Genomic DNA, 16,966 nt, shown 5'->3' with positions numbered 1-16,966 from the left:
TTCCCTCAAAACATTACATTACCTCATTAAAATGCTTCATCCAAACACACTCTAAGAGTAACATCAACGCGCCTTGAATGAAAGTGGGAGAACCTCCATAAACCCACGGTTTCACTTTTTTCCCTCAAAACCAAAACCTTTCTCCTCACTCCAAGGTCCTCAAATTATTTGACGTCATTACACCCACTTTAGCTTTTTCCAATAATCGATTCTTTTGTCGTTTATTCCCATCCACGTGGGACCACTCTGTCACTTTTGGCCCCATTCAACCCCACAACTTTTCTAAATTTCCACTAACATAAAAAACTCCTTAAAAAAATCACTTAAAAAATAATCATAATTTTTTTCAACGGTTCTGATTTAAGTAGTTTCGGCCAATGGATTCAGCCGCTGTTTACACATCAGTTTCAGAATTTTCAATACCAATAATCTCTTTTATAAATCAACCATTTTCTCCTATTCTCCTCTCACTCTCTCAAGCTTCATTTCCTTAAACAAATCAAAACCTTAAACCTTAAATCATGTATTCATCGTACCGTTCTTCTGTTGCAACTCTAAAACCTTGTTACATTGAACAAGACGACGGTTTAGCTTCCTTAAAAAACATGGATGTTTCCGGTCATGCTAATAGTTTCGTTACGAAATCAATGACTATGATTACCATGGGTTATTCTTATTCCAACCGAACTAGTTTAAGGAACATGAATGTTTCTTCACCTAGATCTGGTGGAAGATTCTATGATACTAGATTTGAAGATCAACAACCGCACTTTCTTGAAGCTTGTTCTCTTTGTAACAAACCACTTGGTCACAATAAAGACATCTTCATGTATAGGTATTTTGCGTTCCTTGAAATACCCTTATGAAGTTTTTTTGTTGTTTTGTTTAAGGATGTGGATTTGATGTTTGGTTTTGATTTGTGTAGGGGTGATACACCTTTTTGTAGTGAAGAGTGTAGACAAGAACAAATAGAGATAGATGAAGTGAAGGAGAAGAATATGAATCTTGCTTTATCTATGAAGCAAAGAAAAGCGAGTTCTTCAAACAAGGTTCAAGGCCAAGATTATTCGTTTCGTACAGGGACAGTTATTGCAGCATAGTTGGTGGTTGAAAAATATCTGAAATAATTATTAGTAACAGAAAAGAAGCAAAGAAAAGATTGAAGTTTTTAACTTTTTCTTTGCATGAACAAGAGTCAAGAGAGAAGGGATCAGTACAGAGAATGTAACTGTAAATGGTTTGCGTTTGGAAAAGTGTGTTTGCTTGTTTTGGAAGATCTCTTCAATGAAGTGGCTCGGTTTTTGGGTTTGCCTTTTGATTTTTAGATTAAGGTTTTGATTTTGCTGCTTTTGTAGATTGTGTTCTCTTGTGATTTGTATATGGTGGTTGTGTTGTTTCAGTTTTTTTTTTAAGATGAATGAAACTGAATACAATGGAAAATTTCTTTCAATTTTCTCTTATCTATCATATCAATGGTTTGATTTCAATCAGTGGGTGGTAAGATTTCAATCAAACAGTTTATGATAAAATTGGTTTCACCAAACAAACACCACCTCATCCCTCTCCAAAATTTGCAGCATATGCAGAAACTTTGGAATTGCTATAAACTATTCTTTGAAAATTATCAGTTGATTTTCTAACTTCCTTATATGAAATTCTCCAAACAAAAAATAAGGTTCCTGAACATTTCAACAAATCACATTCATCTACTTTGAATAATTAAACAAATCAGATTCCTCCCCATGATTTGATCTTGCAACCTTTGTTGTTTCTCTCTACCTTTTTCAGAACCAAACAACACTTTCGGTATTCATTTTTGTTCATTCGCTCCCAAACTCAAAACAAAGAAAGAAGCGCAGCAGCATCAACATTTCGTAAAACTTCTCATCATTTAATATCCCGGACCACCAATCGTCTTGCTGTCTACTTATTATTTCTATTCCATTGATATGATCACGTAAATACAACTATGGTCAAATGCTCTTTCGCTACTGCCCACAAAGCGTTTGTTAAAAACACTTCAATTAGATATCTTTTGTATCGAGTAGGAGAGAAATACAACATTGGATTCTCCAAAGGTTTCTAATCAAATAAGAGGTTTCCATTATCCATTTTGAGGTTTTCATTGTTTGCATGATGACAAGGATGATAGCAAGGGTACAACAATGATCTTAAGACTTGACATATATATAGCACGAACAGAAAAGCGCGTTACAGAAAGCTATTGAGAATGATCGGGATTTATTTATGGCATTGTATGAGTCTTTAAAGATGGTTGAGCAATGGTTATGTGAGAGATGTATGAGCATTTGTGCCATGAGTCGAGCATGTCATCATTTTGATGGTCTGGTTCGTATTACTCATGGAACATGGGAGATTGGAAGTCACATTGTGGGTATTGCAAAACCATCTACAAGAGACTCTGGATATGCGGGATTGCAGGTTTGAAAATCATAAGTCTTATTAATTAACGACAACACATTTTGGAGTACTTAACTACTTAGAGAGATGCAATTGATCTTGCAAAGTTAGTTTATTGTGTGTTGAGAAGCTTTGAGCAAGATAAGTAGTTCATATTGAGGAGAAATATAAAAAGAAGAGTTTTAATGTCAAGCAATTTTAAATAAGATTGCAGAAAGCCATTTCGTAGTAGCAATGAAAGTGTGGTGGTCATCCGAAGTGTCCCATAAAATGGATACACAATGAACGTCTTGGAGGCTAAACACTCATACAACCCACCTCCCTCAATGATGACTACCTTGTTAGTTAAAATGAAGGCTTTATCGAAGGGTTGTATGTGAAGAAAGTCTCTAGGGCTTTTGAGTTAATGTCACGGCTAGAAAATTGAGATAAAGCTATTGATTAACTTAACTCGCAAAGCAAGAGCCGCCACCGAACTTTATTATTTCCAAAGGAAAGGGGAAATATCAATAAAACCCAACAAAGAAAGATGTGGATACGAGAGTTGGTTATACTAGGAGAAGGTATTAGCACCCCGAACATTTGTGGTACTCCACAGGAACCTTTTGAAAATTTGCATTTTTAGGCTTAAGGGTTAAAGTTTGCAAAAAGATTGATGGGATGAGAAAAGAGCTTGTTTTTATTATGTGCTCGGCAAGAAGTCGCATCTTGTGCCTACATACCCCTTTCGTGCAATTGGGAAGTCAGAAGAGCATATACCCATGCAGCTAGACTATCCTCACCTGCAAAGACAGACATATGACGTCCAACGTTTCTTGATATACCCATGCAGCTAAACTATCCTCCTTCGCATTTTGGGTTTCCAAACGAGTGTGACGGTCCATTACAGGGTTACTATCAACACATAAAAAAGAATGACTGTAAATATAAGCATGCGATTGAGATTCCAACCACCACATTAGTTCATTGTCTATGGGGTAACAACCAAAACTACAATGATACACTTTGATGTACCTCTAGGCGTTGCGGTCCTCTTTAAAGTCGTCTAGAACAATTGGGTTGCTCAGATGTAATGCAGGAGAATTGAAACCCATAGCAACCTCCCTGAGATCGAGGCTCCTATTTATCCTCATACCTACGGCCACAACTTATTCCTTCAAATCTCCCATAACCATCTCCTCGAAAAACCCTAGAAAAGTGTAAAATAAATACATAATAGAAAGAGACTTTGATCGTTACCTAAAAAAATGATCTTGATAAATTACGTGAATAAAAGCCACCACAAAGACGTCGGAGCAACGATCCACAAGAAGTGTTTAGAGAAACTAGAAACAATTGTTGAAAATTGAAGAAAGAATTCTCAACCCTAATTTATCAACAATAAGTGTTTGTGAAAAAAGGAAAGGTTACCCTCAGTCCCATATATATCCTTGGTATAAGTGTCACTCAATCAAGTTAGATATCACCAAAAAGGACAACCTTACCATCAGTGGTAAGGATCTCGCGTCGATGTACTCAAATACCCTATTAAAGAAGTTTGTCATCACTACCTCATCTAGAACCACGCATCAAGTTTATCATATGAAGTGTGATAGTTATAAAAAAATCATTCCATGTGCACGTTCCCAATGTAACAGAATTCCCCTCAAAGTCTTTCCAATTTCATCATTGGCAAGGTGGCTAGAATATTCGGTAAACAATCAAAAGTAGCTTGAACCACATAATCCTCGCTTCAACAAGTAGTAACAAAGGCTTAGGGGGCAACTGTTCTAAACCGTTCGCAAGGCTCATGGAAGACGCCCAATCACGAGACTCAATACGGAAGGTGAAAACTACAAGCAAGAACAGTTGAGACCTTATCCTAGCACAAAGCATATGATCCCAGCCTCAAATCTATCCTCCACTGTCATATATAATTGACCGTTCACCCTATATAAACTCCATATTTTCACTCTAAATTTCTTCTTTAATACTTCATTAATTTTGGTGTTAGAGTGCTAATCCTGTAGATCCATTTCGTTTCACCGTAAAAAAATATTCACCACCGCAGTAAAAAATCTCGTTGCGATCTTGTTTCTTTTTCCGATTCTATAACAGAACAAAATGTAATAATTTTTAAGTCCAAAAAACATCCTTCATTTAATCGTTACTCTTCGTGAGCTATTCATTTCATGACTTTAACTTCTAGAAACTTTTCCCATAAAAGTAAAAGGCGGAAAGAAAAAGTTTTCAAAGTATTTGAAAAATGGAAAACATACATGCATGTAGTAATTGATTATGAATATTACATCCTTTTACAACATTCAAATGATAGAAGTTCTTGATCAATAAAGACACTAGAGCAACAGACACAAATTCTTGATCAACAAAGGCAACGGAAGATTAAGATTCCTCTCTTCTGAAAGAAAAAAGAGACGTTAAGAAAGGACAAAAAATTAAGAGGAAAATGAGTTTTTCTTTATTTAATTATAATCATTAAGTTCTAGTTTCCTTTCTAAAAGTATTTTTTATTTTCATCTCTTAATATTTATGATAAACTTACTTACGGTAGACTATTGTAATGAAGATTTATGTATTTTTTTAAAATAAGAAAAATGTAAAAAATTAAATAAATCATGTGTAGTTATCATTTTAACTTCTCCCATCACAACTGTTTATTTCAAAAGTTTCTCGTGTTTTACTAACAAGCTGAAAGAACATAAATTTTAGCGTTAAATATATCATGTCTTCTGTCAATATAGTGAGATTTGATTTTGCCCTCTTTAAAACAATTGTGATCCCCTCTTAACAAATGATTATTCTCTCATCATAAACCTTGGGTCATTATTCCATCTAGAATTTTCTTATGTGACATTTAATTTAATTTATTTTTATTTTTTCAAACTGTGGATTTTTTAAAATTTTTTATTTTTATTTTTTTCCATTAAATTTATTTTGTATATATTTTTTAGACGATTTATTTAATTATTTATTTGTTTAATTTTTAATTTTTTTAATTTAAACCAAAATTTAATATGAAATGTCTTGGCCTTATGGCCCATTTAGTGTAAGCCAATTTTTAATTATGCAATCCATATTGATATTTATTATTTAGTGTTTAGCTATTATTGAAAGATGCTACCATTCTACTAAAAATGTTATTTATTTTTTCAAAATTTTCAAAGCAGAAAGAATTATTTTGTCTTTTCATAATCAAGCCAATATTCCAACCTTTTAAACAAATGTTCAAGCGCCATGTGTATTGACCATTGTATTTTTCTTTGTCTCACATTCACTTCACACAAGGCCGTCCCAATATTTTAGAGGTAATGTGTAAGTTAGTCATGGTTCAACCATGACAAAATAATTAGAGGTCTTATTTAACCCATTTTAATAATGGCAAAGGTTTACAAGACTCTATTTAGTTACACTTTATTTGAAAAAAATTTGAGGCCATGTGCGGTAGTCCGTTTTGCACGCTCTTAAAGACGGCCCTGACTTCACATACCCTCTTGTCTTTCTCTCTCCAATGTTTTCACTTTCATTTTAATTTTTTCTCTCCTAATTTTCTTTTTCTCTGTTTATTTTTCTAAACCTAAATAAATTAATAAATTGAATTTTTTAGTGGAACAAAGAGGAACACGTAAAAATGTACTCAACCGAAAACATAATTATTTGATGATTCTTAAAAAATTATTCATATTTATTAAAAAAATATTTTTAAATGTCAAAATTTCTACTTTAGTGACGGGCCACTATCAATAAAAACACAATCAATTATTATTCATTATAATATGATTGAAGAACCGATTATTTTTACTCTCAATATAATTTATTATTTAATAGGTCTTAAATTATCACTCAATTGCATTGGTTTTAATATTAAAATGTGAATGTAATAATTTTTACACTAGTAAATAATTTTTATCCGTAACGGACGAACGCATAAAAACTAGAGATTAATTAGAATACATTGTCAGTATAAAACAGCTTTACACCATCATCCAATTAGAATGAAGCATTTTGACACATAAGTATGGAATTAAAAATATAAATAAATAAATTATAATTAAATTATTTTAATAACTACTTTTCCCATAATTCTCTCTTCTCATGTGTCAAAATGCTTCATTCTAATTGGATGATGGTGTAAAATTATTTTACACTCACAGTGTATTCCAATTAATCTCTAAAAACTAATACTTTCTGTATACAAACATATGTCGGACTCTAACTGCCACTGAACACCATATTGCTCAATCTTTATCTCTCTTTCTTTGTTCTGCAATGTTGAACTACACGCAGGCTTTGCATAGAGTAAGGCGATGTGCATGATAGCCATGTGCACAAGGTAAAACAAGGAATGAAATTACCTATAAATAGTGAGAAACTTACAATAGTTTCATACACTCTCACTGAACTCTTCACAGTTATTACTTCTTTATAACTAGCTAAATGGAGTTTGCACATATCACGGTTCTGGCTCTGTTTTGTGTAAGTTATCTATTTTCTACTTATTATATATAATGTATATTTGGTTTTTGTTTAAATCTTTATGACATTCTTTATAAGGAATGTGGGAGAAATTATTCAACACTAATATATAAAATGTGATTTTTTTTACAGTTGGCTTTTGTCGAAATTGGTGCAATACCATTTGGAGAAGATTATTGGAAATATGTTTGACCAAACACTACTCTACCCAAGGCTTTTTCAGATCTTTTAATTCCTAGTTAGTAATATGAATTATACTTCCTCCGACCTTATTTATAAACAAAGATTCATTTTTTAGGTTTATTGAGTAATGAATGTATCTGGTCTATATAATAGATACTTCACTCATGCAATGAACCTCATAAAAAAGTGTTCAAACTTAAATGTACAAATGGATATTTGATAACACTGTTCCTAACACATGAATGATACACATTCAAAGTAACCACAATTTCTTATATACAAATATATTCTTGATATCTAACTATGATTCTTAGAACACGATGTCAATTATAATAATCACTTTATTCTACCAGTAAAATAATAACATTACCATATCATTGTTCATAGACATAGTGGTTATCTATCTATGGTTTTCACAACAAAATGTCAATTATATAGACAGTTAAAACATTGATCTTTCATATCAATATACACTAAATTTTATCGGAGGAAGGTAATCACTAACAGAGCATAAACTAATGCATCAATGACAAAACACTAACATGATTATCAAAATCACACATAATTCAGAATGAACAAACCTTCAATGGCGTCCCTTGGAGTCTTAAATCCTAGTCCAACAGATTTCTCAGTAATACCGTAGAAAGACCTTGGGTTGCTTCAAATAAGCCTTCTCAGTCTACAAAAGTGGAGTTGTTTATCTGAACTGGAAATGAAAATTGAAGAGAAAAAGCTACCAAAAGTGGAGTTGTTAGTTGCAAAGAGTCCCATATTGATTGTCATGAAAATAGATGTAGCGTTTATATACCGATCACGCTTATGAACTAAATAGTTGAAAATAGAGTGAGTGAATGTGTTGATTTTGAAACATAAATTATCATGAGTTTAAAGGTAGTGCACTGACAGTGTAAACAAACTTTACACATACATCCAATCAAAAGCATTACACTTGCCATGTCATATTTGTTTTTTTAAATTAAAATTGTGTTTTAATTGGATACATGGTTGTGATTTTAAAGTATTTTACACTGTCAGTGCATATTTCTATTTCTCAATTATCATAACATTTTGATAATTTAAAAGAATAATTCATAAAAAAATATTAATGAAATAATTATTAAATAAAAAATATACAGGAAACAACAAATTTTATAGATTTTTTGAAAATTCTGGTATTCTAGGTTTTTAACCTCGTGTGAAAAATTTCAATAGTTCAATTCATAATACTTTATTTGTTTATTTGTGCATTCTAAATCTGAATGGTTCCTTTATAAATTTTATGTAGTTTTTCATCAGTGACGATGTATGTTTTACTTGTATGTTTTGTTTTTAACTTGTTCAAAATTTAATAGACTTTGGGTACCTTTGTCATTGATAATTCATTATTTATATGTTGTAAATGAAGATATTTCTCTCCCAGACTAACGTATTAGCATGGGTACAATCCATTAGTAAACAACACAATATAATTATTGTTATTGTTCATTTTGATACCGCAAATGGGACCAGAGGGAGGAAAGATAAAGTGGTTATGGATTGTCAGAGAGGAGGAATAAACTACAAGAAGAAGAAATCCTCTAAAGGCACTTTTAGTATGAAAGTTAAATGTCTATTTATGTCGAGACCTGTGCTAAGTGGTAGTGGTTGGAAGGAAATGGTTAGGTGCGGATTTCACAATCATGACTAGCTACAGATTTAGATGGCCATGACATATTAGGCTATTTAAAACATGATGAAATATAATTTTTATATGACACGACAAAATACAATGTTGCTCACAGGTACATAGTTGCTGCTTTAAAAGATAGAGGTCTAGAAAACTTAATGAGTGTTACTCATGTGTACAAGGAAAGATCTACATACAAGTCGAGCAAGAGAGATCTATTTTCTAAAATGTGACATGTGCTAAGTGTAATTCATGATGAGAAATACATGTACTGGTTCAAAAACAAGGCTGAATCAAATGTTGTTGTTAATATCTTTTGGACACATCTTGATTCAGTGAAATTGTTGAACATGTTTCATTGGGTGTTGGTTTTGCATAAATTTTCTTTCAGACCCGACATGAGTTCGAAGCCTCTAAGAATGGTTTTTATGCTCCATAAATTATCATTACCTCTGTCACCAAATATAATCATATCATTCGCAAATTGGAGGATATCAACGGTATCGTTACTTTCTAATTGAAATCCTCTAAAGTCTCCCATTTCAACTGTCTTGTCCATCAATCTAGTTAGCCCCTTCATCACTATAACAAACAAGAAAGGGGAAAGAGGTTCTCCTTGGCATAAACCTCTTTCCACTTTAAAATCCTTCGTGGTACTACAGTTAACAATCACTGTCATCGAACTAGTGAACACACACGCCTCCATCCACTTTAACCATTTTGTTCCAAATCCCAACCTCTTAAGCAAGTATCTCAAGAAAGACCAACTCACGTTGTCATAAGCTTTTTCATAATCCACCTAAAAAACCAAGCAACTTCTCTTCTCCCTCTTAGCCAAGTCAAGAACTTCGTTAACCACTAGAATCCCATCCAAAACATTCCTATTTTTTATGAAAGCCGATTGTTTAACCGAAATTATCTTAGCAATAACCTTATTTAATCTTTCAGCCAATAGTTTAGAAAGAATCTTATATAAGCTACTAACAAGGAAAATTGGCCTATACTCCGTCAACAGTTGAGGATTCTTCACCTTAGGTATCAACGCTATAAAGGATGAGGTGCAAGCTTTAATAAGGATAGATTTGGAATGAAAATCTCTGATTAATTGCATGATATCTTCGTCCACCACTTCCCAATTTTTCTTAAAAAATTCTAAAGTGTAACCATCCGGCCCCGGTGTTTTATTCCCATCACAACTCCAAATCTCCCCTTTAACCTCCTCTTCCAAAAAACGAGCTCCAACCCCTCGGTATCCCTACTCTTCAAACAACTAAAATTTATCCCCTCCAGAATCAACCTTGTTTGGCAACGTTCCATGAAAAAAGACACAAAATGTCTCTTAATTTCATATTTAACCTCCGCCACCCCTTCCACCATCCCCATTGAGGCATTCACCACACTAATGGCATTCATCCCCTAGCTTTCAAAGAGTTATGAAAATAGCTAGTGTTTTGGTCTCCTTCCTCCAACCATAACTTAGCCGATTTTAAATGAAGCATACCTTCCTTCATAACAAGAAAACTTTTAATCTCTTCGCTAACCAATCTTCTATCTTCAATTTCTTTTAAAACCAAGCCATCAAAGTTGTTGACCAATAATCTATCCAATTCATTTAATTCGTCTATTTTTTCTTCCACTTTCAAATCAATCCACCCAAATGTCTCTTCATTCCACATCCTAAGCCTCTCTTTAAACTTTTTCAACTTTTCACAGAGACGATAATCCCCTCTACCCAAAATCTCTAAAAGCTTCCATTCATCCTCCACAAATTTGATTGTGTCTATGATTGAACCAACAATTATTGTATCTAAAAGATTTCGGTCCCCAATCACAACCTCCCGATTTCAACCAAACCGGACAATGATATAATAGCTCCCTCCTTCCCACAAATTGACCCTTCACCTCCCAATCTGACACAAGCTTCTTTGTTAAAAGAAATCTATCAATTCTGCTCATAACTTTACCACTACCACCATACCAAGTAAAACTTACTCCCCACTGCCGGCATATCGATAACCTCCATGTCTTCTCTAAACTCTTTGAAATCATTATTGCCCTTATCTCTAATCCCCACTCCTCTGCCGATTTTTTCCTCCTTAAACAAAATTGTGTTAAAATCTCCCCCTAAGCACCAATGTTCCCCACTGATAGACTTCACAACTGGTTTAAGCTAGCCCAAGTCAGTCTCCTTGTGATGTAATTGCAAGAAGCATAAGCATTAATAAAATTATACAATTCATTATTCCAGATGCCTTGTATGCCAATAAAACCTTCTCCTTTGAAATTGCACACAAGCTTTAAAAATTTCCTTCTCCACATGGTAGCAACACCTCCCAACGCACCTGTTGAATCACAATGAGACCACTCAACGTCTTTGGCCCCCCATAACTCTTCCTTCGTGCTAATACTAAAAGAATGCAACTTTGTTTCTTGAAGAAAACAAATATCCACCTTCCTAGATTGATTCATGAATCCAACTCTCTTCCTCTTGATTCGACTTCCACCTCCCCTAATATTCAAAGAAACCATTATCATTGCAAACTTTGATGTACCACCTTCATGTCTCTCATTCCTTTATCTTTGTGCTCCATATCTTCTATGTCCTTTACCACCTTATCATCATTTTCTTGGCATACAATCCCCATCTTGAAGATGGAGTCTTTCACATATCCACTAACCACGGATTTCAGACACTTTCTGAGCCTTAAATTGCTTTGAACAATACTGGAGTCCATCACGGATTCGTTGCTCAACAATGGTCCCCCTGAGTTCCGAGGCCCTTTCCTTTTCTCCTATCAAACAACTCCATACTCTTTGTCCAATCACCGGAGTTTTTATTAACACAAGCAAAAAATGATGGTTTAAAGAGAGATTGTTCCCCCAGATCTTTCACCACTCGCAATTTCTTCTTCTTTGTTGTTTTAGTTACTTTCGCTAAAAAACAGGCCTCATCAAAAGTGTTTGGGCCTTGCATGTTGAGGCCGAGCAGACTCGGTCCATTATTGCTAAATAAATCACAATTGTCCTTATGGGACCCACCCTGAATAAAGTTTTCCCCAAACCTAGTACTAACATATGTGTCCCTTTTTGATCCACCTTCCTTTGCACGCTTCTCCTTAAAACTAAGGTTAAGCTGCAAATTTGACATCTCCTCTTCTGCTTTATGAGGTTCAGTATCTTCACTACATCCAAACCCCAACTTTCCATGCAAACCAAGTTGGTTTTCGGGATTCTCTGACCTCGTGGCATCATTACCATATTCTATTGTTCCTACTTTATCGCTACCTTCTGTCACATCAACTTTTGATTCGTCTCCATCACGATCAGAGTCCAATGTTTTCGGCATCACTTTTCTCTCCCCTCTCTCCTTACCCTCCACCGAGTCTTCTTCATCAATATTCGTAGAAGAACCTTCCTCACCTGACGTATCTTCCTATGAAGATTTGATGTTGGGATCGTCATTGATGACCACTTGGAGTTCTTCCGTCACTTAGATCCTGAAAACATCTTCGTCCACCTGTATGCAGAAAGTCTCATTAATCAACGAAGCACATCTTGTTTTAATTTTCCATTTGGCCATATCCATTCTAGATCCCTCAGAAGTATGGATGTCACTGCATATGTAAACTCCCAGAGTGGAAGTTACAACTTCAAAGAATTTGTCATTCCAAGCTTGGCATGGTATCCCTACACATCTCAACCAAGTTATCCATTCCAAATCCACATCTGACTTCCTCCATCTACGAATTTCTTTGAACCAACACTTTAGCCATTTTTGCCCTCCTTCCATGAGTATCTATACTTCCCTTGCCTCCATTTCTTCAATGAGACAGAGATTAGCTCGCAGCACTATAAATATTGAATTACCGGCAAGGAGAAACTCGAAAACATAAAAAGATTTTTAGAAAAAATAAATTGTGAACTTAAAATTAGCTTATGTATTATTTCATAGTTAAAACATCATATCTCAAAGTATCACACAGTCATTAACTCAAAGATAATTAAACTACATAGAGAATTTCAATTATTTCAATTTATCAAAATAAACTTTCACACAAGTTTTAGCTTATATGTTATTTCAATTTATATGTTATTTTAGGCTATCAGAACTCAAAGTACCATATAGTCATAAATTCAAACATTAAAAGAAACCTACGCAGAGAATAAAGAAACTTACACAGAGAAGTTCACTCACTACTACGGAAAAGTGATACCACAATGGTTGGAGAAGTCTTACCACAAAGAATGATCAACTGTTGTGAGGTAAGGTGTGATTGTATGTACGATGCTTTTTATTACGGTTGCACGGCTGGTGTGATTGTATGTACGATGCTTTTCATTACGGTTGGATGTCTTCTAAGTCTTTCACACAAAATTTGATTTCCTCTTCTTTTCTAGTTTATTTTTCAAACATCAAGATTTGTGTGAAAGACTCAGAATGATCCATTTATCAATATTTTTTGAAGAATTTGTGGCATTGAATCAAATTCTATAGGCTAAAGAGGAAATTATGATTTACAAGATGGATGTAATTCAAAAAAACATTGGCTCGTCAAAGTTCTTTTTCAAGAATAATTTACAAGTTACTTCAAGTTATTAAAGAACGTTCCTCCAAGTTATTAAAGAACGTTCCTCCAAGTTATTTCACCCAACTATTCCTAACCACACGCAAGAAAACGTGAAAGGAAACAAACAATAATATAACAAATTCACAAGTATATAAAAAAACATAAACAACTGTAGTAAACATACACAAGTATCAATATAAACAAGTGAGAATATACAATATGTGTGATATATACAAAACTCAAAACCAAAGAAACTATTGCGATGCAAGTTAATAAAAACACCAATCCCCGGCAACGGCGCCATTTTGTTGAAGCAGTAAAGCGACAAGCAACAAAAGTTTTGGAAATATTTATCCAGGAAATTATCGTCTCCACATGGATAAGTGCTACTGAACTTCCATTCAACGGTCTCTCGTTTATGAGTTTGAGTTTGAATTGGTTGAAGTAAAAGTAGAAAAGTAAATATGAACATAAAAAGAACTCATTCTTTGGAGAGAAGAGACTTACCAGGCATGCATATAATCTACTTCTCACAAACTTAAACTTATCGACCAATTATACTCAACCTACAATACTCATCAATATCATCAAGCATCACTCACACCCTAAGTCATTTCTAACCCAAATTAGAGAACTATTATATCATCTCGACGATGATCTCTCAGCCAACCTCAATCACACAATAGACATCCATACTATTTGTATCGGCGATCTCTCAACCGACACAACTAACACGAAAACATTAAGCTTCGACACCCATAAAGATTGTTAGCTCTAAATCTATCTATAGAATCCAGAAACTAACAGATAATAATCCTAGATAAGGATTCGAGCAGTATATGTCTATAAAAACTCAAATCCCGAGCACAGAGCAAAAATCTAAGACAACAATCAACACAGATTTGTAAAGCAGATTAAATATCACGCCATGGACGAAAAATATACATGAGTTCAAAGTAAATATACATACAAACCCAACAAATGAAGAATGCACAAAGAAAAAGAGAGATAAACAACAAATCTTCCAGTTTGTCAACGTAGATTGATGAGTAATCCACTCTCGATCATCCATATGCAAGCTCCAATGTTATTTCTAAGCCTCAATCTACGAAAAAATGATTATGATGTTGGGACTCAAAATTACCCAACCCATAACCTAAAAATGTGATTTTCGCCCCCTTTTAACGTATTTCTTTCCTGCCAGATTCCCGGGCGAGCTTGAATTCGCCGGGCAAACTACACAAGTAGAAACAGCAGAAAATTCTGCACTGTTAGCCATAACTTGAAAACTGTAACTCCGATTTGCGCTCAGTTCGAAGAGTTGGAAAGCTTATCCAATGCTCTTTCTAACAATAACAAAACATAAACCAAATTGATTATTTTTATTCTTTGATTTTGAGCCTTATTTGTTGATGAGTTGCTCAAAATCGTGCGTTTGAAGCGGTGTCTTCGACACTTTATTGCTCATGCTCCAAATACGCATAAATACCTACAAAATCAATAGAAACTATCAGACGGTACATAAATGAATCAAAAACTCAATTAAACACAAAGTATACCTATTTATGTAATATACACTAAAACGCAGATAAATTGAGGAAAAAGAGAAGATAAGTGCCGCAGAACTATTTAAAAAATTAAATAATATAAACACTGGATTTAAATAAATATAATATAGTTTTAAAATATTCATAAAAAATTAAATAATATAAACACTGAATTTTTAACGTGAATGGATTAGTTGACTTTATCACCCATGATTTTGGGTAATTTTAGCCTATTTAAAATAAAATAAAAGTGAAAAAAATGAAAGAGTTAATGTTTATGAGAGAGTTAGGAATCAAACCAAGTGATTTCGACACCACAAACTTTTTCAAATTCATCTCATTCGCGGCTGCCACGCTCTGTTTTTTCTCTTTCTTTTTGGAGATTGCTTCTGCCTTCTGCTATCCTAAGTGGTGGAGAAGCACTTTCAAGTAATCCAAAAATACCCCTACGAATCTGGAAGTGCATTTCTGGACGCACTCATTTCACACCAAATACAAATTTAAAATAAATCACACCTCTCTTTTGGCCTAAAAATAGCCCGAAGATGCACTTTCATAGTCACCATATATGCCCTTTATGCATTCCTAACTGAAACACTCTCACTTTGACAAATTGATCCGGAGATGCATGTATTTAGAATATTACAGATATTTACTTCTGTATACACCCTACGTAATAATTTTATATTTTTTTATAAATACATTGACGTAATAGACCATGTATTATAACTATACTATTATAATAAAAAAATTTATAAATTAAATCATACACTTATTAAATAAGATGAAAATATCATATATAAATTAATGGGTTAAATATACGTTACCCCCTATAATATAGGCGAGCTTCGGTTTACCCCCTATAAAAAAATTGCATTCCCCCTTGAAATATGAAAATTCTATGTCTTTTGACCCCTATGGGCAAAAATTACCCCCGTAAAAAATTGATTTACCCCCTGGTTTTTACATGCTTAAGGGGCACTAAAAGTTACAGGGGGTAATCCAATTTTTTTAAAGAAGGTAAATCAAAACTCGCCTATATTGCAGGGGGTAATGTATATTTAACCTTAAATTAATCAACCCTGGATACATTATACAATCAAAATAAATTAGAAACAATAATAATATCCCTAATACAAATACTATACTAATGTGTATGTCAGACTCACCTCTTCCTTCATTGTCTTGTATACTACAATATTGTTTGTGCCTCAATAAGAATGACATCTACAATGTCCTTCTAAGGAGATCCTTTCAAAAAGACTCATCTGTTTATATTGGCTCACGCAAGATCCATAATAAAATGACATGCAGGCAACACATCAACAATATGATCTTCCCTAGACTGCTCCTCCTATAATATCTCCTAATGAGTTGGCCTAGGTGGATCTTCTGGAGTATCTGGTGTCATGTAAGGATGTGACACTCTGAAATACCACTAGATGTAGCTGAATGCACATCTCTAGTTTCTAGGAACTACGATACCTCGTCCTTTAGCCGTTACCAGATGATTAAGGCAATCATCATATAGGGATGGCAAGCAGACCCAAACCTGCGGGGTCCACCCGCACCCGCAATCGAGTCAACAGGTGAAAACCCAAGTTGACTGGGTGCGGGCTTGGGTAGTGTGAAACCCGCGCCCAAAACCCGAAATCACACCCGTTTATATATATATATATATTATGGAAAATTGTAGGAAAAATGGATTTACTGTATTTTGCTGGGGGTTCGGGTGAAAAAATCCGAACTCAATGGGTGTGGGCGTGGGTGTTATTTTTCCACCCGAATAGGCCTTTGGGTCGAGTTTGGGTGGTGATTTCGGGTGCGGGTTAGGGTAGTGTGGAACTCGCACCCGACCCTACCCGTTGACATCCCTAATCATACATAGCACCTATATCTCTGTGGGCCATAATATGAGGAGAAAAATTGGAGGGATATTTAGGAACAAACTGGATATATCCAAACTGGCGAATGATGCACTCAGGAAGATGTGGATACATAAGGCGTGACCTAGAAGCCAACCATCTAGAGTAGAAGGCTATGTCGTCCAAGGGATGCATCTTGAAGGTGCGAAGAAACACAAGAAATGGGGGGGTTAAATTTGGTTT

The 16,966-nt window shown here is 34.3% G+C and overlaps 1 protein-coding gene across 1 annotated transcript; it reads left to right on the top strand.

Annotated features, from left to right (window-relative positions):
- The first annotated feature begins 447 nt into the window (after positions 1-447).
- LOC131628422 (FCS-Like Zinc finger 3-like) lies at positions 448-1,627 on the top strand. The gene is made up of 2 exons (XM_058899256.1): positions 448-835; positions 926-1,627. Exons 1-2 carry the CDS (start codon positions 522-524, stop codon positions 1,098-1,100), a joined length of 489 nt encoding a protein of 162 aa, XP_058755239.1. The 5' UTR covers positions 448-521; the 3' UTR covers positions 1,101-1,627.
- Positions 1,628-16,966: the final 15,339 nt, after the last annotated feature.

The sequence above is a fragment of the Vicia villosa genome, unplaced genomic scaffold (genome assembly GCF_029867415.1).
Source record: "Vicia villosa cultivar HV-30 ecotype Madison, WI unplaced genomic scaffold, Vvil1.0 ctg.000455F_1_1, whole genome shotgun sequence".
Taxonomy (NCBI): domain Eukaryota; kingdom Viridiplantae; phylum Streptophyta; class Magnoliopsida; order Fabales; family Fabaceae; genus Vicia; species Vicia villosa.
The sequence above is the reverse complement of the archived record's forward strand: the minus strand, read 5'-3'. Positions and strand labels throughout refer to the sequence as shown.

Bases quoted from the DNA above. Each gene is read 5' to 3' on its own strand.
- LOC131628422 (XM_058899256.1), top strand. From the start codon at position 522: ATGTATTCATCGTACCGTTCTTCTGTTGCAACTCTAAAACCTTGTTAC. The intron at 836-925 runs GTATTTTGCGTT...TGATTTGTGTAG, and splicing joins AAAGACATCTTCATGTATAG to GGGTGATACACCTTTTTGTA.